Genomic DNA, 24,467 nt, shown 5'->3' on the forward strand with positions numbered 1-24,467 from the left:
GTGTATGTCACTATCCCAGGTCCCTCTTACACAGGTGTCTCAGCTAGGTGTATGTCACTATCCCAGGTCCCTGTCACACAGGTGTCTCAGCTAGGTGTATGTCACTATCCCAGGTCCCTGTCACACAGATGTCTCAGCTAGGTGTATGTCACTATCCCAGGTCCCTGTCACACAGGTGTCTCAGCTAGGTGTATGTCACTATCCCAGGTCCCTGTCACACAGGTGTCTCAGCTAGGTGTATGTCACTATCCCAGGTCCCTCTCACACAGGTGTCTCAGCTAGGTGTATGTCACTATCCCAGGTCCCTCTCACACAGGTGTCTCAGCTAGGTGTATGTCACTATCCCAGGTCCCTGTCACACAGGTGTCTCAGCTAGGTGTATGTCACTATCCCAGGTCCCTGTCACACAGATGTCTCAGCTAGGTGTATGTCACTATCCCAGGTCCCTCTCACAGGTGTCTCAGCTAGGTGTATGTCACTATCCCAGGTCCCTGTCACACAGGTGTCTCAGCTAGGTGTATGTCACTATCCCAAATCCCTCTCACAGGTGTCTCAGCTAGGTGTATGTCACTATCCCAGGTCCCTCTCACACAGGTGTCTCAGCTAGGTGTATGTCACTATCCCAGGTCCCTGTCACACAGGTGTCTCAGCTAGGTGTATGTCACTATCCCAGGTCCCTCTCACAGGTGTCTCAGCTAGGTGTATGTCACTATCCCAGGTCCTTCTCACACAGGTGTCTCAGCTAGGTGTATGTCACTATCCCAGGTCCTTCTCTCACAGGTGTCTCAGCTAGGTGTATGTCACTATCCCAGGTCCCTCTCACAGGTGTCTCAGCTAGGTGTATGTCACTATCCCAGGTCCCTGTCACACAGGTGTCTCAGCTAGGTGTATGTCACTATCCCAGGTCCCTCTCACACAGGGGTCTCAGCTAGGTGTATGTCACTATCCCAGGTCCCTCTCACACAGGTGTCTCAGCTAGGTGTATGTCACTATCCCAGGTCCCTCTCACAGGTGTCTCAGCTAGGTGTATGTCACTCCCAGGTCCCTCTCACAGGTGTCTCAGCTAGGTGTATGTCACTATCCCAGGTCCCTCTCACAGGTGTCTCAGCTAGGTGTATGTCACTATCCCAGGTCCCTGTCACACAGGTGTCTCAGCTAGGTGTATGTCACTATCCCAGGTCCCTGTCACACAGGTGTCTCAGCTAGGTGTATGTCACTATCCCAGGTCCCTGTCACACAGATGTCTCAGCTAGGTGTATGTCACTATCCCAGGTCCCTGTCACACAGGTGTCTCAGCTAGGTGTATGTCACTATCCCAGGTCCCTCTCACACAGGTGTCTCAGCTAGGTGTATGTCACTATCCCAGGTCCCTCTCACACAGGTGTCTCAGCTAGGTGTATGTCACTATCCCAGGTCCCTGTCACACAGATGTCTCAGCTAGGTGTATGTCACTATCCCAGGTCCCTCTCACACAGGTGTCTCAGCTAGGTGTATGTCACTATCCCAGGTCCCTCTCACAGGTGTCTCAGCTAGGTGTATGTCACTATCCCAGGTCCCTGTCACACAGGTGTCTCAGCTAGGTGTATGTCACTATCCCAGGTCCCTGTCACACAGGTGTCTCAGCTAGGTGTATGTCACTATCCCAGGTCCTTCTCACACAGGTGTCTCAGCTAGGTGTATGTCACTATCCCAGGTCCCTCTCACACAGGTGTCTCAGCTAGGTGTATGTCACTATCCCAGGTCCCTGTTACACAGGTGTCTCAGCTAGGTGTATGTCACTATCCCAGGTCCCTGTCACACTAGTGTCTCAGCTAGGTGTATGTCACTATCCTAGGTCCCTCTCACACAGATGTCTCAGCTAGGTGTATGTCACTATCCCAGGTCCCTGTCACACAGGTGTCTCAGCTAGGTGTATGTCACTATCCCAGGTCCCTCTCACACAGGTGTCTCAGCTAGGTGTATGTCACTATCCCAGGTCCCTCTCACAGGTGTCTCAGCTAGGTGTATGTCACTATCCCAGGTCCCTCTCACAGGTGTCTCAGCTAGGTGTATGTCACTATCCCAGGTCCCTCTCACACAGGGGTCTCAGCTAGGTGTATGTCACTATCCCAGGTCCCTGTTACACAGGTGTCTCAGCTAGGTGTATGTCACTATCCCAGGTCCCTGTCACACTAGTGTCTCAGCTAGGTGTATGTCACTATCCCAGGTCCCTCTCACACAGGTGTCTCAGCTAGGTGTATGTCACTATCCCAGGTCCCTCTCACACAGGTGTCTCAGCTAGGTGTATGTCACTATCCCAGGTCCCTCTCACACAGGGGTCTCAGCTAGGTGTATGTCACTATCCCAGGTCCCTGTCACACAGGTGTCTCAGCTAGGTGTATGTCACTATCCCAGGTCCCTCTCACACAGGTGTCTCAGCTAGGTGTATGTCACTATCCCAGGTCCCTCTCACACAGGTGTCTCAGCTAGGTGTATGTCACTATCCCAGGTCCCTGTCACACAGGTGTCTCAGCTAGGTGTATGTCATTATCCCAGGTCCCTCTCACACAGGTATCTCAGCTAGGTGTATGTCACTATCCCAGGTCCCTCTCACACAGGTGTCTCAGCTAGGTGTATGTCACTATCCCAGGTCCCTGTTACACAGGTGTCTCAGCTAGGTGTATGTCACTATCCCAGGTCCCTCTCACACAGGTGTCTCAGCTAGGTGTATGTCACTATCCCAGGTCCCTGTCACACAGGTGTCTCAGCTAGGTGTATGTCACTATCCCAGGTCCCTGTCACACAGGTGTCTCAGCTAGGTGTATGTCACTATCCCAAATCCCTCTCACACAGGTGTCTCAGCTAGGTGTATGTCACTATCCCAGGTCCCTGTTACACAGGTGTCTCAGCTAGGTGTATGTCACTATCCCAGGTCCCTGTCACACTAGTGTCTCAGCTAGGTGTATGTCACTATCCCAGGTCCCTCTCACACAGGTGTCTCAGCTAGGTGTATGTCACTATCCCAGGTCCCTGTCACACAGGTGTCTCATCTAGGTGTATGTCACTATCCCAGGTCCCTCTCACACAGGTGTCTCAGCTAGGTGTATGTCACTATCCCAGGTCCCTCTCACACAGGTGTCTCAGCTAGGTGTATGTCACTATCCCAGGTCCCTCTCACACAGGTGTCTCAGCTAGGTGTATGTCACTATCCCAGGTCCCTCTCACACAGGTGTCTCAGCTAGGTATATGTCACTATCCCAGGTCCCTGTCACACAGGTGTCTCAGCTAGGTGTATGTCATTATCCCAGGTCCCTCTCACACAGGTGTCTCAGCTAGGTGTATGTCACTATCCCAGGTCCCTCTCACACAGGTGTCTCAGCTAGGTGTATGTCACTATCCCAGGTCCCTGTTACACAGGTGTCTCAGCTAGGTGTATGTCACTATCCCAGGTCCCTCTCACACAGGTGTCTCAGCTAGGTGTATGTCACTATCCCAGGTCCCTGTCACACAGGTGTCTCAGCTAGGTGTATGTCACTATCCCAGGTCCCTGTCACACAGGTGTCTCAGCTAGGTGTATGTCACTATCCCAGGTCCCTCTCACAGGTGTCTCAGCTAGGTGTATGTCACTCCCAGGTCCCTCTCACACAGGTGTCTCAGCTAGGTGTATGTCACTATCCCAGGTCCCTCTCACAGGTGTCTCAGCTAGGTGTATGTCACTCCCAGGTCCCTCTCACACAGGTGTCTCAGCTAGGTGTATGTCACTATCCCAGGTCCCTCTCACACAGGTGTCTCAGCTAGGTGTATGTCACTATCCCAGGTCCCTCTCACACAGGTGTCTCAGCTAGGTGTATGTCACTATCCCAGGTCCCTCTCACACAGGTGTCTCAGCTAGGTGTATGTCACTATCCCAGGTCCCTGTCACACAGGTGTCTCAGCTAGGTGTATGTCACTATCCCAGGTCCCTGTCACACAGGTGTCTCAGCTAGGTGTATGTCACTATCCCAGGTCCCTGTCACACAGGTGTCTCAGCTAGGTGTATGTCACTATCCCAGGTCCCTCACACAGGTGTCTCAGCTAGGTGTATGTCACTATCCCAAATCCCTCACACAGGTGTCTCAGCTAGGTGTATGTCACTATCCCAGGTCCCTGTCACACAGGTGTCTCAGCTAGGTGTATGTCACTATCCCAGGTCCCTCTCACACAGGTGTCTCAGCTAGGTGTATGTCACTATCCCAGGTCCCTCTCACACAGGTGTCTCAGCTAGGTGTATGTCACTATCCCAGGTCCCTCTCACACAGGGGTCTCAGCTAGGTGTATGTCACTATCCCAGGTCCCTCTCACACAGGTGTCTCAGCTAGGTGTATGTCACTATCCCAGGTCCCTCTTACACAGGGGTCTCAGCTAGGTGTATGTCACTATCCCAGGTCCCTCTTACACAGGTGTCTCAGCTAGGTGTATGTCACTATCCCAGGTCCCTCACACACAGGTGTCTCAGCTAGGTGTATGTCACTATCCCAAATCCCTCTCACAGGTGTCTCAGCTAGGTGTATGTCACTATCCCAAATCCCTCTCACAGGTGTCTCAGCTAGGTGTATGTCACTATCCCAGGTCCCTGTTACACAGGTGTCTCAGCTAGGTGTATGTCACTATCCCAGGTCCCTGTCACAGGTGTCTCAGCTAGGTGTATGTCACTATCCCAGGTCCCTCTCACAGGTGTCTCAGCTAGGTGTATGTCACTATCCCAGGTCCCTCTCACAGGTGTCTCAGCTAGGTGTATGTCACTATCCCAAATCCCTCACACAGGTGTCTCAGCTAGGTGTATGTCATTATCCCAGGTCCCTCTCACACAGGTATCTCAGCTAGGTGTATGTCACTATCCCAGGTCCCTCTCACACAGGTGTCTCAGCTAGGTGTATGTCACTATCCCAGGTCCCTGTTACACAGGTGTCTCAGCTAGGTGTATGTCACTATCCCAGGTCCCTCTCACACAGGTGTCTCAGCTAGGTGTATGTCACTATCCCAGGTCCCTGTCACACAGGTGTCTCAGCTAGGTGTATGTCACTATCCCAGGTCCCTGTCACACAGGTGTCTCAGCTAGGTGTATGTCACTATCCCAAATCCCTCTCACACAGGTGTCTCAGCTAGGTGTATGTCACTATCCCAGGTCCCTGTTACACAGGTGTCTCAGCTAGGTGTATGTCACTATCCCAGGTCCCTGTCACACTAGTGTCTCAGCTAGGTGTATGTCACTATCCCAGGTCCCTCTCACACAGGTGTCTCAGCTAGGTGTATGTCACTATCCCAGGTCCCTGTCACACAGGTGTCTCATCTAGGTGTATGTCACTATCCCAGGTCCCTCTCACACAGGTGTCTCAGCTAGGTGTATGTCACTATCCCAGGTCCCTCTCACACAGGTGTCTCAGCTAGGTGTATGTCACTATCCCAGGTCCCTCTCACACAGGTGTCTCAGCTAGGTGTATGTCACTATCCCAGGTCCCTCTCACACAGGTGTCTCAGCTAGGTATATGTCACTATCCCAGGTCCCTGTCACACAGGTGTCTCAGCTAGGTGTATGTCATTATCCCAGGTCCCTCTCACACAGGTGTCTCAGCTAGGTGTATGTCACTATCCCAGGTCCCTCTCACACAGGTGTCTCAGCTAGGTGTATGTCACTATCCCAGGTCCCTGTTACACAGGTGTCTCAGCTAGGTGTATGTCACTATCCCAGGTCCCTCTCACACAGGTGTCTCAGCTAGGTGTATGTCACTATCCCAGGTCCCTGTCACACAGGTGTCTCAGCTAGGTGTATGTCACTATCCCAGGTCCCTGTCACACAGGTGTCTCAGCTAGGTGTATGTCACTATCCCAGGTCCCTCTCACAGGTGTCTCAGCTAGGTGTATGTCACTCCCAGGTCCCTCTCACACAGGTGTCTCAGCTAGGTGTATGTCACTATCCCAGGTCCCTCTCACAGGTGTCTCAGCTAGGTGTATGTCACTCCCAGGTCCCTCTCACACAGGTGTCTCAGCTAGGTGTATGTCACTATCCCAGGTCCCTCTCACACAGGTGTCTCAGCTAGGTGTATGTCACTATCCCAGGTCCCTCTCACACAGGTGTCTCAGCTAGGTGTATGTCACTATCCCAGGTCCCTCTCACACAGGTGTCTCAGCTAGGTGTATGTCACTATCCCAGGTCCCTGTCACACAGGTGTCTCAGCTAGGTGTATGTCACTATCCCAGGTCCCTGTCACACAGGTGTCTCAGCTAGGTGTATGTCACTATCCCAGGTCCCTGTCACACAGGTGTCTCAGCTAGGTGTATGTCACTATCCCAGGTCCCTCACACAGGTGTCTCAGCTAGGTGTATGTCACTATCCCAAATCCCTCACACAGGTGTCTCAGCTAGGTGTATGTCACTATCCCAGGTCCCTGTCACACAGGTGTCTCAGCTAGGTGTATGTCACTATCCCAGGTCCCTCTCACACAGGTGTCTCAGCTAGGTGTATGTCACTATCCCAGGTCCCTCTCACACAGGTGTCTCAGCTAGGTGTATGTCACTATCCCAGGTCCCTCTCACACAGGGGTCTCAGCTAGGTGTATGTCACTATCCCAGGTCCCTCTCACACAGGTGTCTCAGCTAGGTGTATGTCACTATCCCAGGTCCCTCTTACACAGGGGTCTCAGCTAGGTGTATGTCACTATCCCAGGTCCCTCTTACACAGGTGTCTCAGCTAGGTGTATGTCACTATCCCAGGTCCCTCACACACAGGTGTCTCAGCTAGGTGTATGTCACTATCCCAAATCCCTCTCACAGGTGTCTCAGCTAGGTGTATGTCACTATCCCAAATCCCTCTCACAGGTGTCTCAGCTAGGTGTATGTCACTATCCCAGGTCCCTGTTACACAGGTGTCTCAGCTAGGTGTATGTCACTATCCCAGGTCCCTGTCACAGGTGTCTCAGCTAGGTGTATGTCACTATCCCAGGTCCCTCTCACAGGTGTCTCAGCTAGGTGTATGTCACTATCCCAGGTCCCTCTCACAGGTGTCTCAGCTAGGTGTATGTCACTATCCCAAATCCCTCACACAGGTGTCTCAGCTAGGTGTATGTCACTATCCCAGGTCCCTCTTACACAGGTGTCTCAGCTAGGTGTATGTCACTATCCCAGGTCCCTGTCACACAGGTGTCTCAGCTAGGTGTATGTCACTATCCCAGGTCCCTGTCACACAGATGTCTCAGCTAGGTGTATGTCACTATCCCAGGTCCCTGTCACACAGGTGTCTCAGCTAGGTGTATGTCACTATCCCAGGTCCCTGTCACACAGGTGTCTCAGCTAGGTGTATGTCACTATCCCAGGTCCCTCTCACACAGGTGTCTCAGCTAGGTGTATGTCACTATCCCAGGTCCCTCTCACACAGGTGTCTCAGCTAGGTGTATGTCACTATCCCAGGTCCCTGTCACACAGGTGTCTCAGCTAGGTGTATGTCACTATCCCAGGTCCCTGTCACACAGATGTCTCAGCTAGGTGTATGTCACTATCCCAGGTCCCTCTCACAGGTGTCTCAGCTAGGTGTATGTCACTATCCCAGGTCCCTCTCACAGGTGTCTCAGCTAGGTGTATGTCACTATCCCAGGTCCCTGTCACACAGGTGTCTCAGCTAGGTGTATGTCACTATCCCAAATCCCTCTCACAGGTGTCTCAGCTAGGTGTATGTCACTATCCCAGGTCCCTCTCACACAGGTGTCTCAGCTAGGTGTATGTCACTATCCCAGGTCCCTGTCACACAGGTGTCTCAGCTAGGTGTATGTCACTATCCCAGGTCCCTCTCACAGGTGTCTCAGCTAGGTGTATGTCACTATCCCAGGTCCTTCTCACACAGGTGTCTCAGCTAGGTGTATGTCACTATCCCAGGTCCTTCTCTCACAGGTGTCTCAGCTAGGTGTATGTCACTATCCCAGGTCCCTCTCACAGGTGTCTCAGCTAGGTGTATGTCACTATCCCAGGTCCCTGTCACACAGGTGTCTCAGCTAGGTGTATGTCACTATCCCAGGTCCCTCTCACACAGGGGTCTCAGCTAGGTGTATGTCACTATCCCAGGTCCCTCTCACACAGGTGTCTCAGCTAGGTGTATGTCACTATCCCAGGTCCCTCTCACAGGTGTCTCAGCTAGGTGTATGTCACTCCCAGGTCCCTCTCACAGGTGTCTCAGCTAGGTGTATGTCACTATCCCAGGTCCCTCTCACAGGTGTCTCAGCTAGGTGTATGTCACTATCCCAGGTCCCTGTCACACAGGTGTCTCAGCTAGGTGTATGTCACTATCCCAGGTCCCTGTCACACAGGTGTCTCAGCTAGGTGTATGTCACTATCCCAGGTCCCTGTCACACAGATGTCTCAGCTAGGTGTATGTCACTATCCCAGGTCCCTGTCACACAGGTGTCTCAGCTAGGTGTATGTCACTATCCCAGGTCCCTCTCACACAGGTGTCTCAGCTAGGTGTATGTCACTATCCCAGGTCCCTGTCACACAGGTGTCTCAGCTAGGTGTATGTCACTATCCCAGGTCCCTGTCACACAGATGTCTCAGCTAGGTGTATGTCACTATCCCAGGTCCCTATCACACAGGTGTCTCAGCTAGGTGTATGTCACTATCCCAGGTCCCTCTCACACAGATTGTTTTATTTTGGACTCCAAACTCCTCTTCTGACGATTAGACAAGCATGCCAAGAGTAAAAGCCACGTGTTTAGATGGACGAACACGGCACTAAATACTGCAGCGGGACTACTGATCGCTACAAGACAGCCTTCCTGTGCTTCTGGTGGGAACATTTCTCCGTCTTATCTGTAGCTCCTCACACAGAAAACACAAGAGAACAGTAAGAGTTCTGCAGGAACCATTTTAATTTCTCATCAGAAAAAAATAAAACATACAAAGACGTAGAGAGATGGATCTACTGGGCTCAACCATTGCTGCTCTAGAATAGTCTAAATGCAGAGTTCTGCAGACGATCAGTCTAACCATGTATATAGGTGAGACACAGGACTGGCCCCGAGACTGAGACCATGTATATACTGTAGGTGACACACAGGACAGGCCCGAGACTGAGGACATGTAGACTAAGGGTACATTGTGTTTTCCTTTACGCTTATAACAGAGGACTTTCTCAGAGAATAAAATGGTGTCCAAATGCCAAAAATAAATTAGAAGTGTCCAGCCCAACCCTAGCAGGAAAATGTCCATTTGTTTGATAAATTATGCATTTAGTTTCCTAATACATAACACACGGCAATTCAGTTTCTGAAGATTTCAAAACAGCAGTCACCAAGTACCCAGGAGGTATAAGCAGCCTCATCTGTACGACATAATTATTGTGTGACCTAAATATGAGTACAATGTACGAGGAAGCAACCATTCCATGCCCAATCCATCCAGTGCCTGGACTCTACTTATCACCAACATTCACCGGGCATCCCTAAGTCACCAGCCATCATCACCATTCAGCGGGCGTCCCTAAGTCACTGGCCATCACCAACATTCACCGGGTGTCACTAAGAGACTGGCCATCACCAACATTCGCTGGACATCCCTAAGACACCCATCCACTGATCACACCCAGCTAAACATTCCACATCTCACAGTTGGACTCAATAAGACACAGGTCATACACTCAGAAACATTCATTTACATCTTCCAGCAACTATCTAACCAAAATTCCAGACTGACTAAAGGTACAAATAGAAAGCCACTGTGCACCTCTATTATATTCATGGCATGTTCAGGTTTGCTCTGAGCACCAGCCGGCCTGTTGCCTATTTTATTAATCACCCTAATGTGGTTGCTAGAGAATTTCATGGTGAAGGATCAAACACTTGTAGATTTGTCAGATAATCTGAAGCTTATTATTGAGTTTTAGCTGCCCAATAGCTTACGGTTTTATATACACATGATTGATAGTCACACGACTCACCTAAAGTTGCAGACATAAGTTAGTCTAGTACTCCTCCATCTGATCTCACATGTCTTAAGCCGAGCACACACTGAGCAACCCAGCTGCATATTTGGTAAACATTCACACTTACCAATCGGTCACTCTTTAGGTCTGGTCAGACATCACATGTGGCTGGCATTTAAATTTGCCTGCCCAGTTGTGTTGTCAGTCACCGGCAGTCCCTGCAGTCAGTGTACAGGCGGTCAGTGGGTCACCCGTAAACACAGCCAGATGTACCAATATATCCAGATTATATACTTCGGAATTAGTCGCTCGAATGAACAATTAATTAACAAGTGTGTACCCAGCTTTACAAACAGGTGCGAGCACAGGACACCCTGTTATTTGCAGCATAGGCTATGGCACAGGTTCTCAAACTCGGTCCTCAGGACCCCAAACAGTGCATGTTTTGCAGGTCTCCTCACATAATTACTAGTGACATAATTAGCTGAACCTGTTGATCTTTTAAAACATGTCAGTGAGTAATGAATACACCTGTGCACCTTCTGGGTGACCTGGAAAAAGTGAACTGTGTGGGGTCCTGAGGACCGAGTTTGAGAACCACTGGTCTATGGGATGTGGTAAATGTCTCAGTAAATCCAGGCACCGCTTTCACACCGTGAGGAATGTCAGACAAACATGTTTACTCACAACAATGGTGTTAGGAATGGGGGCAGGTGACCCTGCTGAATGGTCCACAGAGCTGCATGGAGTAATCAGCTTGAGGGTAGCTGTGGCCGGAGATATCCATCTGATGGGTGGATGAGATGTTGCCCACAGAAAACATATTCTGTTTTTCTAGTACAATTTAGGAAACTCAAGTACATTTTTGTCTGGGTCCGCTATGGGCATCGCCTCGCTCTCTGCGGCGCTGCTGTCCACCGAGAGCTTCAGCATTTTCCTGCCAGGGCCAGATTAATAATCCATTACCAGTGCCTTGCTTAGAACCACAAAGTATAAGGGCATTAGAGCAGGAGTGGGATGGGCGAGGAGAGGATTATCCCATACTGTGCAGGCATATTTACTAAACTAGGATAGACCGATGAGTCAGGGGCATCAAAGACACATCGGCAGCAGTATAACAAATATGATCTGGTATAAGAGCAAAATAACCTTAATGGTGGAAGAATCATCTCTAGGATGGTCAGAAAGGGAGCCCTAAACCTTCGACGGAGAACTGAAAATACTGCCATTCACTAGGAAGAACAGAAACAATGGAGGATCAGGCTTGGAGAAGGCGGACAGGCTTTGATGAGCGCTGAAATAGGGCCCCATAGGTGTGCGGTGTAAGAGGGACCCACACAAGGCCGAGAGGGGATAAATATCTAGCATACACATGCAAATTACAAATTAAAAGCAAAACTAATTAAAAATAAACACAGAAAACCCTCCGACTGTCCACATTCCTTCTGCCAATAATCAGCTCTACGATAGAAGCGCAGGTTGGACAAAGGAAGCCGGCTGAGGTAAGTACGCGTCACTTCTGAATCTGGAATATAAAGAGCCGGAGGTTGATGTTCTTTGCGGCCAACAGTTTGTTACATTCCACAGAGTCTATGATGGGCAGCGGTACATACTCAGTCTCATTATTCTCATTGGTGAAGACAAAATGATAGATAACGGGGTGGATCTTGACATCGTCATAGGGGCCTTTGAGCAGCAGGAAGGAGCACTCCATGGAGAAGTTGATCTTGCTCTTTAGAATGAGCTGGAAGGAGAGGGTTCGCTTGCAAGACAAGTTGGGATTCCTTTCTGAATCGTTGACGCGCGCCTTCAGAACCCAGGTCTGGTTGAGCACTGTGAACCGGGGAGTCTCATAGTACAGTCGCGTAATGAAGTCATCTGTTCTGTACGGCCGGAACTGGACTTCTGTGACAAGGGCGGAGGGAGAAGAGAAAAACAATTAGTGTGTGAAGACATCAGCTTACATTCCCCCGTATACACCACGTTACCTGATACCGTCCAATGTTCACGTGTTGCTTCTGCACTGGTTTGCCTCAAAAAGGGGAAAGGGAGATGAATGCGCTAACTACTTTCACAAAACAGATGCAGTAAATTGTGTGTAAAGCAGATACAGACAGTAGTTACTGACGATATACCTGGCATTATTATAACCCTAAGAGTGGAGCCCAGCCAGCAGAGACTACATGTGTTCTAGATGTACGCTGCAATATTCACTAACAGGACAAAGATTCAGCTTTACACCTGGGCCACAGGTCTTCGGATTCCACCTGTAAGCGTCTGATTTGGAACTCCTTTAGTAGATGCAGAATGTGACTTCTGGACAATGTTACAGGACTAAAGAGCTGCAAGAAGCGTCCTCCATGCACCAAGTGCTCCTGGATAGAACCTGGTACTTTGCATCAAGGCAGTTTGTAGCTTATTACACAAGGCTGTGCTGCATTTCACAATTCAGCTGAGGAACTGGGTGACGTTATCAAACTTACAACATTAGTTGTTTGATACAACTTAAAATGCATTTTTTTAAGAACACACGGACAGGTCCATTTCAGAAAATAAAGCAAGTTTATTCCAACGTGTTGGTGGTACAGATCTAGAAAAGGCAGATTGAAGGTTCATACAATACCGAGATCCTCCCCAAGGAAACAGATTAGAGACATTACAGGAATATTTCACAGTCAGAAGGATAAATACAGTCAATCTTCAAGTGGAAACGTATATTCATACAGACAAGTTCAAAGACCATGGAAGAACAAGGCAGTTATTTTATATATTATATACATTAGGCCTCGTGACAAAAGTCCATCCGTAATGAAGGCGAAGGCAGCATTAAAAGGTTATTTCCGAGTAGCAAAAGCACTCCTAATATTTCATTATCAGTAATAGACTTGAACACTTACCTGTTGTCCCAGCAAGCAGCGTATTAATCTCCTTATACGGAGGAACAAACCCTGAACCACCAGCTCGAAAGACGTGCATGAAGTCCAAACCCCTGTTTATACCCAGAGCTCTGCCCTGGAGCTGGACCCAGAAGACTGATGTGAGCGGCTTAGAGATAACAGAATGGAACAGGAGAAGCAAAAGATCCAGGAGAGAGAGAGGAGACTTTGTAACTAAGGGTCACCAGGTGGCCAATCCCATTACTACTAACAGCCACATACTGTCTACTCGTGGATTCAAGAAGCAGATGTGGTAATTCTACACTCCAGGTGTAAGATATATCCTGGTGCTTTACCTCCCACCAGACAAAGCTGAAATGCATCCATAATCCAGGCGGCCTGCATTGGTGAGGGGGGTGGGTTACATTGGCAAGACTGCCTGCATAAGTGGGGTACAGTCCTGCTTATACACGGGGCATCTCTTCATCTTCTTCTCAGTGCTGGCTCTCGACAACAAGAAAGACAGACGCCTCTCACCCGATGGCATATACAGTGCTTACGGAGAACATTATTCAGTTACATGCCATCAAGGAGATTGCAACTTGAGGGTCACTTCATAAAGATCAGCAGCTGATTCTCAGTGACAGCTGCTCTCTTCATGTCCTTGGTGACTTTTACCCTAAAATAAAACATGAATGGTGGGGATGTTGGACTAGCCAAGCTCTTCAGTTGCAGCAGAATGAGAGATAAATCCTTATCGACACCTAAAAAGCAAAAAAGTGACATGCACAAAGAACAGGTGCGTATCATCTAATCAGTGGCAGCCCCACAGGCACCTGTGAGCGATAGGTCCAAGGAGGCCAGGGTTAGACCTTACCTGTGTAACCGATCTTCTCGAAACTCAGCAGGCCGAAGATGCTGTTGTACAACTGCATCTCCCTCTTGTGGGTTTGGTCCATCTCATTGAGTATTTCCATAAGCTCGTTTCCAGTCTTGGCGGGGTGACAGCACTCAGACTCATGCACTGTCAGCTCATGGAACGGACCTTGCCACGGGCAGCCAATCCTCTTGTATTTACACTGTATTACTCTGCAGAGAAACAAACATATTGGTGTAGGGTTCATTCCCGTAAAGTAAATGCATCATATGATTCATGGTTAACAACTTGCACTAAGTGATCTCGTATTTTCATGAGCCATGGAGACTACATCTGCCATAATTCCATGGGCAAAATTGGATGCAGGTTGATGAAACTATCAAGGTGGTGGTGGCAAAAGAGGTGTCTGTAACCGAGGGACAAATTGCTCAGCAATGGAAGTGAGAAATACTACTCTGACCTACAGACCCGGGTAGGATAACAGCCAGCTGGAACCGATGGCAGAAAGGAGATGCAACCACGCGTTTCACCAGTTTGTCTGATCAGTTGCTGGATCGAGTGATTAAACAGCAATCAACAATGCTGCCATTTCCCCTTTCATGGCCGATCTCCACGGTCTCCTTAGTGGCAGCAGCTGTCCCCAAACACGGGGAACAACTTTCATGCCTCCGTTTCCAGCGTTAAACTGGATATTAAGTGAAAAGACCCGGCACATGATTATAAGAAGCTGGCAGATAACCATAAGAGCTTCCATGACAGCGACAGCCTTCTCTAGCACCAGAAAATGAATGAGTCCCACATATGATAAACAGTGAGGGACAGGTATGGCTGACAGCAGCAGACTTCAGATGACTACAATGACTGGTTCATGCCTCGACCTTGCCCGGTCTCTAATTCTAACCGTACCCACCAGGGACAGCTGCACAGAAATGCCAGTCACATAAGGCTGCTCTATCATTGGCACTGATAATGCTGCTGCCTTCCAACATCCCCAGCTACAACTCTTATTCCGCTCCCTTATATATCATCAAGTGTTCTCCACACCTCCTGGATTATAAACTCATGGGGCAGAGCCATCTCTTTCTTCTGTTTCATTTCACTATAACTAAAACACCACAAATCATAATACCACCAGGAGGATGCCGATTAGAGACAATCACGACGACTCCACGGACACATATGCATATAAAACACAGGTGTCTGCTTTGGGCAGTAGTATGAGGATTAAATGAGGTTCCGTACCGCTCCTGGCACTCCTCCTTCTTATGTCTGTCCAGCAAGGAGCGAGGGAAAGGTTTCAGGCAGAAGACACACTCGCAGGGCAGCTCGCTCACTGCCTTCTCCACCGCAAGGTTCCTGCAGCACAGGCTCTTGCTGATCTCACACCGGCAATTGGGGCACGTAGCTTGTTCCTCCTTCAGCCGGGCATCGGCCAGGAGATGGATGAAACAACCGGCACACATCAAGTGGCCATTCGTGCACTGTGGAGAAGGAGAATGAATTAGGCTACAGCGAGGTGGAGAACGTACACTGCAAACACATTACTACACAGGTTCATGTATTAGGGTCCGTACCCAGGCTACAGACAGATTAGGAGCCAAAGTATTAAACCAGATTTACAGTAAACCCTCTGAAGATTGCAGTTTCTGTTGGATCTCCATATCAGTTACTGTTCTGTGGTATGTAAGAACAGAGAACCAATATCTGCTGCTGTCCCTCACTCGTTCAGCAGGGCAGTCCCCTCAGGTTTCTGTGGGGTCTGCGATCTGGCCGAATGTATCAAGCTCCGGAAAGCCTAGCTATTGTGATGGCATTACCTATTTACAATATAACAAAAATATTTAGAGATCCTCCCCATAAGTACAGTAGTCGCTTGCACGTGCAGCAGGATGGCCGCGCACGTGCGTTACCTACGTCAGGTCTGAGACCCGAAAGTAAATCATTTGGCAGCTTGATATTAAAGGAGTCGTCCCGGAAAGTAATGATTGATGTATACGGGTTGTCTGATCGCCCAGTAGATATAGAGCTATTCCACAATGACCACAATTGAGGCCTCTGAAAAGTTACTGCTGTAATGCAATGCTCCAGGAAAAACCAGGATACCACCCACCGTCATATTGGCTCATTTAGTCGACTTGAAAGGTGATTTGAGCCCTTTATTTTGTGACCACAGAAGGATGCGCATGGGATTTCGGTGTTGGGTATCAGAATACTTTATCTTTGAAATATATTTGTGGACAATTATTTTGTACTACACTTGATATGTTTGAGCTGATTTTTATAAAGTCTCGTTGTTATGAACGATGCGCCTGCCGGGTGTCATAATGTAGAGGGGGCTGAATGTTCCATAAAACATTAATAGGGGTATTCAATATGGGTGCGATAACATCGTTTTTTGCGTTAATATCGCACTTTTTAACTTTTTTGCGTTAATATCACTTGTTTTAGTTTTACACCGTATTCAATTTCAAAGACTTATCGCAGTTTTGAAAAGTCTTTGATAAAAAACTTTTCACCATTGAATAGGTGTCGAAAAAAAGTGCAGAATTGGGGTTTAGGGGTGCAGGCTTCAAAAAAATAGCCTACACCCCTGAGTTTGACATTTAAAAAAGAACTGTGTCAAAAAAAAGTTTTAAAAAAGATTAGGGACACCCCAAAAAATTAATTTAAAAATTGGGGTGCAAAAAAAATAAAAAATGGGAAAAAATTGTTAAACAATAGGGAAATAGGTTCAGGGCTATTCTGCAAGTATGCGGCAGGTGTTTTCTAGAATAGATTATTAGCGGCAGGTGTTTTCTAGAATAGATTATTAGCGGCAGGTGTATTCTAGAATAGATTATTAGCGGCAGGTGTTTTCTAGAATAGATTATTAGCGGCAGGTGTATTCTAGAATAGATTATTAGCGGCAGGTGTATTCTATAATAGGCTAATAGCGGCAGGTGTATTCTATAATAGGCTAATAGCGGCAGGTGTATTCTAGAATAGATTATTAGCGGCAGGTGTATTATAGAATAGGCTATTAGCGGCAGGTGTATTCTAGAATAGATTATTAGCGGCAGGTGTATTCTAGAATAGATTATTAGCGGCAGGTGTATTCTAGAATAGATTATTAGCGGCAGGTGTATTCTAGAATAGATTATTAGCGGCAGGTGTTTTCTAGAATAGATTATTAGCGGCAGGTGTATTCTAGAATAGATTATTAGCGGCAGGTGTATTCTAGAATAGATTATTAGCGGCAGGTGTATTCTAGAATAGATTATTAGCGGCAGGTGTATTCTAGAATAGATTATTAGCGGCAGGTGTTTTCTAGAATAGATTATTAGCGGCAGGTGTATTGTAGAATAGATTATTAGCGGCAGGTGTATTCTAGAATAGATTATTAGATGCAGGTGTATTCTAGAATAGAATTATAGCGGCAGGTGTATTCTAGAATAGATTATTAGCGGCAGGTGTTTTCTAGAATAGATTATTAGCGGCAGGTGTATTCTAGAATAGATTATTAGATGCAGGTGTATTCTAGAATAGATAATTAGCGGCAGGTGTATTCTAGAATAGATTATTAGCGGCAGGTGTATTCTAGAATAGATTATTAGCGGCAGGGGTATTCTAGAATAGATAATTAGCGGCAGGTGTATTCTAGAATAGATTATTAGCGGCAGGTGTTTTCTAGAATAGATTATTAGCGGCAGGTGTTTTCTAGAATAGATTATTAGCGGCAGGTGTTTTCTAGAATAGATTATTAGCGGCAGGTGTATTCTAGAATAGATTATTAGCGGCAGGTGTTTTCTAGAATAGATTATTAGCGGCAGGTGTATTCTAGAATAGATTATTAGCGGCAGGTGTATTCTAGAATAGATTATTAGCGGCAGGTGTATTCTAGAATAGATTATTAGCGGCAGGTGTATTCTAGAATAGATTATTAGCGGCAGGTGTTTTCTAGAATAGATTATTAGCGGCAGGTGTATTGTAGAATAGGCTATTAGCGGCAAGTGTATTCTAGAATAGATTATTAGCGGCAGGTGTATTCTAGAATAGATTATTAGATGCAGGTGTATTCTAGAATAGAATTATAGCGGCAGGTGTATTCTAGAATAGATTATTAGCGGCAGGTGTTTTCTAGAATAGATTATTAGCGGCAGGTGTATTCTAGAATAGATTATTAGATGCAGGTGTATTCTAGAATAGATTATTAGCGGCATGTGTATTATAGAATAGATTATTAGCGGCAGGTGTATTCTAGAATAGATTATTAGCGGCAGGGGTATTCTAGAATAGATAATTAGCGGCAGGTGTATTCTAGAATAGACTATTAGCGGCAGGTGTATTCTAGAATAGATTATTAGCGGCAGGTGTATTCTAGAATAGATTATTAGCGGCAGGTGTATTCTAGAATAGATTATTAGCGGCAGGTGTATTCTAGAATAGATTATTAGCGGCAGGTGTATTCTAGAATAGGCTATTAGCGGCAGGTGTATTCTAGAATAGATTATTAGATGCAGGTGTATTCTAGAATAGAATTATAGCGGCAGGTGTATTATAGAATAGATTATTAGCGGCAGGTGTATTCTAGAATAGTTTATTAGCGGCAGGTGTATTCTAGAATAGATTATTAGCGGCAGGTGTTTTCTAGAATAGATTATTAGCGGCAGGTGTATTCTAGAATAGATTATTAGATGCAGGTGTATTCTAGAATAGATTATTAGCGGCAGGTGTTTTCTAGAATAGATTATTAGCGGCAGGTGTTTTCTAGAATAGATTATTAGCGGCAGGTGTATTCTAGAATAGATTATTAGCGGCAGGTGTTTTCTAGAATAGATTATTAGCGGCAGGTGTATTCTAGAATAGATTATTAGCGGCAGGTGTATTCTATAATAGGCTAATAGCGGCAGGTGTATTCTATAATAGGCTAATAGCGGCAGGTGTATTCTAGAATAGATTATTAGCGGCAGGTGTATTATAGAATAGGCTATTAGCGGCAGGTGTATTCTAGAATAGATTATTAGCGGCAGGTGTATTCTAGAATAGATTATTAGCGGCAGGTGTATTCTAGAATAGATTATTAGCGGCAGGTGTTTTCTAGAATAGATTATTAGCGGCAGGTGTATTCTAGAATAGATTATTAGCGGCAGGTGTTTTCTAGAATAGATTATTAGCGGCAGGTGTATTGTAGAATAGGCTATTAGCGGCAGGTGTATTCTAGAATAGATTATTAGCGGCAGGTGTATTCTAGAATAGATTATTAGCGGCAGGTGTATTGTAGAATAGGCTATTAGCGGCAAGTGTATTCTAGAATAGATTATTAGATGCAGGTGTATTCTAGAATAGAATTATAGCGGCAGGTGTATTCTAGAATAGATTATTAGCGGCAGGTGTTTTCTAGAATAGATTATTAGCGGCAGGTGTATTCTAGAATAGATTATTAGATGCAGGTGTATTCTAGAATAGATTATTAGCGGCATGTGTATTATAGAATAGATTATTAGCGGCAGGTGTATTCTAGAATAGATTATTAGCGGCAGGGGTATTCTAGAATAGATTATTAGCGGCAGGTGTATTGTAGAATAGGCTATTAGCGGCAGGTGTTTTCTAGAATAGATTATTAGCGGCAGGTGTTTTCTAGAATAGATTATTAGATGCAGGTGTATTCTAGAATAGATTATTAGCGGCAGGTGTATTCTAGAATAGATTATTAGCGGCAGGTGTATTCTAGAATAGATTATTAGATGCAGGTGTATTCTAGAATAGAATTATAGCGGCAGGTGTATTCTAGAATAGATTATTAGCGGCAGGTGTATTCTAGAATAGTTTATTAGCGGCAGGTGTATTCTAGAATAGATTATTAGCAGCAGGTGTATTATAGAATAGGCTATTAGTGGCAGGTGTATTATAGAATAGATTATTAGCGGCAGCTGTATTCTAGAATAGTTTATTAGCGGCAGGTGTATTCTAGAATAGATTATTAGCGGCAGGTGTTTTCTAGAATAGATTATTAGCGGCAGGTGTATTCTAGAATAGATTATTAGATGCAGGTGTATTCTAGAATAGATTATTAGCGGCAGGTGTCTTCTAGAATAGATTAGCGGCAGGTGTATTCTAGAATAGATTATTAGCGGCAGGTGTATTGTAGAATAGGTTATTAGCGGCAGGTGTATTCTAGAATAGATTATTAGCGGCAGGTGTTTTCTAGAATAGATTATTAGCGGCAGGTGTATTCTAGAATAGATTATTAGATGCAGGTGTATTCTAGAATAGAATTATAGCGGCAGGTGTTTTCTAGAATAGATTATTAGCGGCAGGTGTTTTCTAGAATAGATTATTAGCGGCAGGTGTATTGTAGAATAGATTATTAGCGGCTGGTGTATTCTATAATAGGCTAATAGCGGCAGGTGTATTCTAGAATAGATTATTAGCGGCAGGTGTATTATAGAATAGGCTATTAGCGGCAGGTGTATTCTAGAATAGATTATTAGCGGCAGGTGTATTCTAGAATAGATTATTAGCGGCAGGTGTATTCTAGAATAGATTATTAGCGGCAGGTGTTTTCTAGAATAGATTATTAGCGGCAGGTGTATTCTAGAATAGATTATTAGCGGCAGGTGTTTTCTAGAATAGATTATTAGCGGCAGGTGTATTGTAGAATAGGCTATTAGCGGCAAGTGTATTCTAGAATAGATTATTAGCGGCAGGTGTATTCTAGAATAGATTATTAGCGGCAGGTGTATTGTAGAATAGGCTATTAGCGGCAAGTGTATTCTAGAATAGATTATTAGATGCAGGTGTATTCTAGAATAGAATTATAGCGGCAGGTGTATTCTAGAATAGATTATTAGCGGCAGGTGTTTTCTAGAATAGATTATTAGCGGCAGGTGTATTCTAGAATAGATTATTAGATGCAGGTGTATTCTAGAATAGATTATTAGCGGCATGTGTATTATAGAATAGATTATTAGCGGCAGGTGTTTTCTAGAATAGATTATTAGCGGCAGGGGTATTCTAGAATAGATTATTAGCGGCAGGTGTATTCTAGAATAGATTATTAGCGGCAGGGGTATTCTAGAATAGATTATTAGCGGCAGGTGTATTGTAGAATAGGCTATTAGCGGCAGGTGTTTTCTAGAATAGATTATTAGCGGCAGGTGTATTCTAGAATAGATTATTAGCGGCAGGGGTATTCTAGAATAGATTATTAGCGGCAGGTGTATTGTAGAATAGGTTATTAGCGGCAGGTGTATTCTAGAATAGATTATTAGCGGCAGGTGTATTCTAGAATAGATTATTAGCGGCAGGTGTATTCTAGAATAGATTATTAGCGGCAGGTGTATTCTAGAATAGATTATTAGCGGCAGGTGTTTTCTAGAATAGATTATTAGCGGCAGGTGTATTCTAGAATAGATTATTAGATGCAGGTGTATTCTAGAATAGATTATTAGCGGCAGGTGTCTTCTAGAATAGATTAGCGGCAGGTGTATTCTAGAATAGATTATTAGCGGCAGGTGTATTGTAGAATAGGTTATTAGCGGCAGGTGTATTCTAGAATAGATTATTAGCGGCAGGTGTTTTCTAGAATAGATTATTAGCGGCAGGTGTATTCTAGAATAGATTATTAGATGCAGGTGTATTCTAGAATAGAATTATAGCGGCAGGTGTATTCTAGAATAGATTATTAGCGGCAGGTGTATTGTAGAATAGATTATTAGCGGCAGGTGTATTCTAGAATAGATTATTAGCGGCAGGTGTATTCTAGAATAGATTATTAGCGGCAGGTGTTTTCTAGAATAGATTATTAGCGGCAGGTGTTTTCTAGAATAGATTATTAGCGGCAGGTGTATTCTAGAATAGATTATTAGCGGCAGGTGTATTCTAGAATAGATTATTAGATGCAGGTGTATTCTAGAATAGAATTATAGCGGCAGGTGTATTCTAGAATAGATTATTAGCGGCAGGTGTTTTCTAGAATAGATTATTAGCGGCAGGTGTATTCTAGAATAGAATTATAGCGGCAGGTGTTTTCTAGAATAGATTATTAGCGGCAGGTGTTTTCTAGAATAGATTATTAGCGGCAGGTGTATTGTAGAATAGATTATTAGCGGCAGGTGTATTCTAGAATAGATTATTAGCGGCATGTGTATTCTAGAATAGATTATTAGCGGCAGGTGTATTCTAGAATAGATTATTAGCGGCAGGTGTTTTCTAGAATAGATTATTAGCGGCAGGTGTATTGTAGAATAGATTATTAGCGGCAGGTGTATTCTAGAATAGATTATTAGCGGCATGTGTATTCTAGAATAGATTATTAGCGGCAGGTGTATTGTAGAATAGGTTATTAGCGGCAGGTGTATTCTAGAATAGATTATTAGCGGCAGGTGTTTTCTAGAATAGATTATTAGCGGCAGGTGTATTCTAGAATAGATTATTAGATGCAGGTGTATTCTAGAATAGAATTATAGCGGCAGGTGTATTCTAGAATAGATTATTAGCGGCAGGTGTTTTCTAGAATAGATTATTAGCGGCAGGTGTATTGTAGAATAGATTATTAGCGGCAGGTGTATTCTAGAATAAATTATTAGCGGCAGGTGTTTTCTAGAATAGATTATTAGCGGCAGGTGTATTCTAGAATAGATTATTAGCGGCAGGTGTTTTCTAGAATAGATTACTAGCGGCAGGTGTATTATAGAATAGATTATTAGCGGCAGGTGTATTCTAGAATAGATTATTAGCGGCAGGTGTATTCTAGAATAGATTATTAGCGGCAGGTGTATTCTAGAATAGATTATTAGCGGCAGGTGTATTCTAGAATAGATTATTAGCGGCAGGTGTATTCTAGAATAGATTATTAGATGCAGGTGTATTCTAGAATAGAATTATAGCGGCAGGTGTTTTCTAGAATAGATTATTAGCGGCAGGTGTTTTCTAGAATAGATTATTAGCGGCAGGTGTATTGTAGAATAGATTATTAGATGCAGGTGTATTCTAGAATAGATTATTAGCAGCATGTGTATTCTAGAATAGATTATTAGCGGCAGGTGTATTCTAGAATAGGCTATTAGCGGCAGGTGTATTCTAGAATAGGCTATTAGCGGCAGGTGTATTCTAGAATAGATTATTAGTGGCATGTGTATTCTAGAATAGATTATTAGCGGCAGGTGTATTCTAGAATAGATTATTAGCGGCAGGTGTTTTCTAGAATAGATTATTAGCGGCAGGTGTATTCTAGAATAGATTATTAGCGGCAGGTGTTTTCTTGAATAGAATTATAGCGGCAGGTGCACAAATGCAGAATTTTTAAGAAATTACTTTAGGGACACCAAAATATGCTAGTACCCATTTTCATGTACCCCAAATTTGATGGGACCACTTAAAACAACGAAAAAAAATAACCTAAGTGCTCTTCTGCATCACTTCTTCAATGTCGGGGAAAAACACCTGCTGCGGCTATTTAAATCCCCGACTTTCAATTAAAGGTTAAAACGGGGTACCCATAGTGTTCCCCCATGTTTTTACAACTTTAGGGGGGTCTTACAATTATTTTAAGGAAAAATTCGTAACTTTACGCAAATCCAACTTCGGAGTTTCCCGTTTTCGTTAATTTTATTTTGAATACGGGGATAAGCGGGAGCGCGCACCATACCTTCACACAGAAAAAAACTCCGATATAAAACGTTAACTTCGCCAGGGAAGTTAACCTTTCATATTGAATACCCCTCTAAGTTGTGGTGATGTTGCTAGTTACTCACTACCTGACAGTTTATAAGGCTATAATATCTAGTAGAGCAGGGGGTCTTCAAACTTGTCCCTCCAGATGCTGTGGAACTACACATCCCAGCATGCACTGCACATAGTTTTAGCATGCTATTATATCAAAAAGGTGGCAGTGCATGCTGGGATGTCTAGTTCCACAGCAGCTGGAGGGCCAAGTTTGAAGACCCCTGTAGTAGAGCATAGCATGGTCACATCAGCTCTGATGTTTGGCTACATAGAGTATCTGAAGGTCTTGGCTGGACCAAAACGCAATAGGTAGCACCTATCCTTATGTATCAATGCCTATTTCACTATAAAGTGTAAGCTTGCAAGCAGGGCCTTCCTACCTCTACGTATGTCTGTTATTACCCAGTTTTGATCTATTAATGTTTCCAATTGTAAAGCGTAATGGAATATGCTGCGCTATATAAGAAACGGTTAATAAATAAACAAATATATAAAACTCATTGGTCTGGTTATGGATTTGGACACCCCTGCACCAATTAGGATAAAATCAATGAGGTGGTCCAGTTAGATCCTGACCAGGGTTAAGGGGGATTAGGGTCCTGGTTGGACCTCCCGTTGGTGGGCAGAACTTTGACCCAGGGAGCCTGTTCTGGACCTTCCACTGGATGGATTTGGACGACATCACATAAAACTTAATAACTTTAAGATTTAAACCCGGGCAACGCAGGGTACTTCAGCTAGTTTTTAAAATGCATCAATATTAATAAATATTTTATGACAATTGATCCACATGGTCACGAAAGAGTTCACACATATATAATGAGAGTTATGGTAAGAACTTAACCTTTGTTAACTCTCTTCAAAGTCCATAGGGTCCACAGGGAGACCTTGGGGTGTAGGTTGGATCTGGATCCCGGGCACCATGCAGTTAAAACTCTCACAGGGGAGACGGGAAACCGGTGACCAGAAATATAGCCCATATGAAGCCAGATAAGTTCTTACCATAAGATAATATAAGTTCTGACCATAACTCATTTTCTTATTCAGGGTCCATAGGCTACACAGGGAGACCTCGGGGATGTCCCAA

General features: G+C 45.1%; 1 protein-coding gene across 1 annotated transcript in view; it reads right to left on the minus strand.

The window, feature by feature from the left end:
* Positions 1–8,846: 8,846 nt before the first annotated feature.
* Positions 8,847–24,467, minus strand: part of ZFTRAF1 (zinc finger TRAF-type and ring finger containing 1) — a 28,951-nt gene continuing 13,330 nt past the window's right edge. Inside the window, exons 2-4 of the mRNA XM_088466069.1 lie at positions 14,918–15,156; positions 13,676–13,887; positions 8,847–11,827 (exon numbers count right to left, since the gene is read on the minus strand). Of these exons, the coding sequence (XP_088322195.1) occupies positions 11,436–11,827; positions 13,676–13,887; positions 14,918–15,156 (843 nt within the window). The 3' untranslated portion in view covers positions 8,847–11,435. The remainder of the gene's footprint in view (positions 11,828–13,675; positions 13,888–14,917; positions 15,157–24,467) is intronic.

The sequence above is a fragment of the Taudactylus pleione genome, unplaced genomic scaffold (genome assembly GCF_031769625.1).
Source record: "Taudactylus pleione unplaced genomic scaffold, aTauple2 ptg002381l, whole genome shotgun sequence".
Lineage (NCBI taxonomy): Eukaryota > Metazoa > Chordata > Amphibia > Anura > Myobatrachidae > Taudactylus > Taudactylus pleione.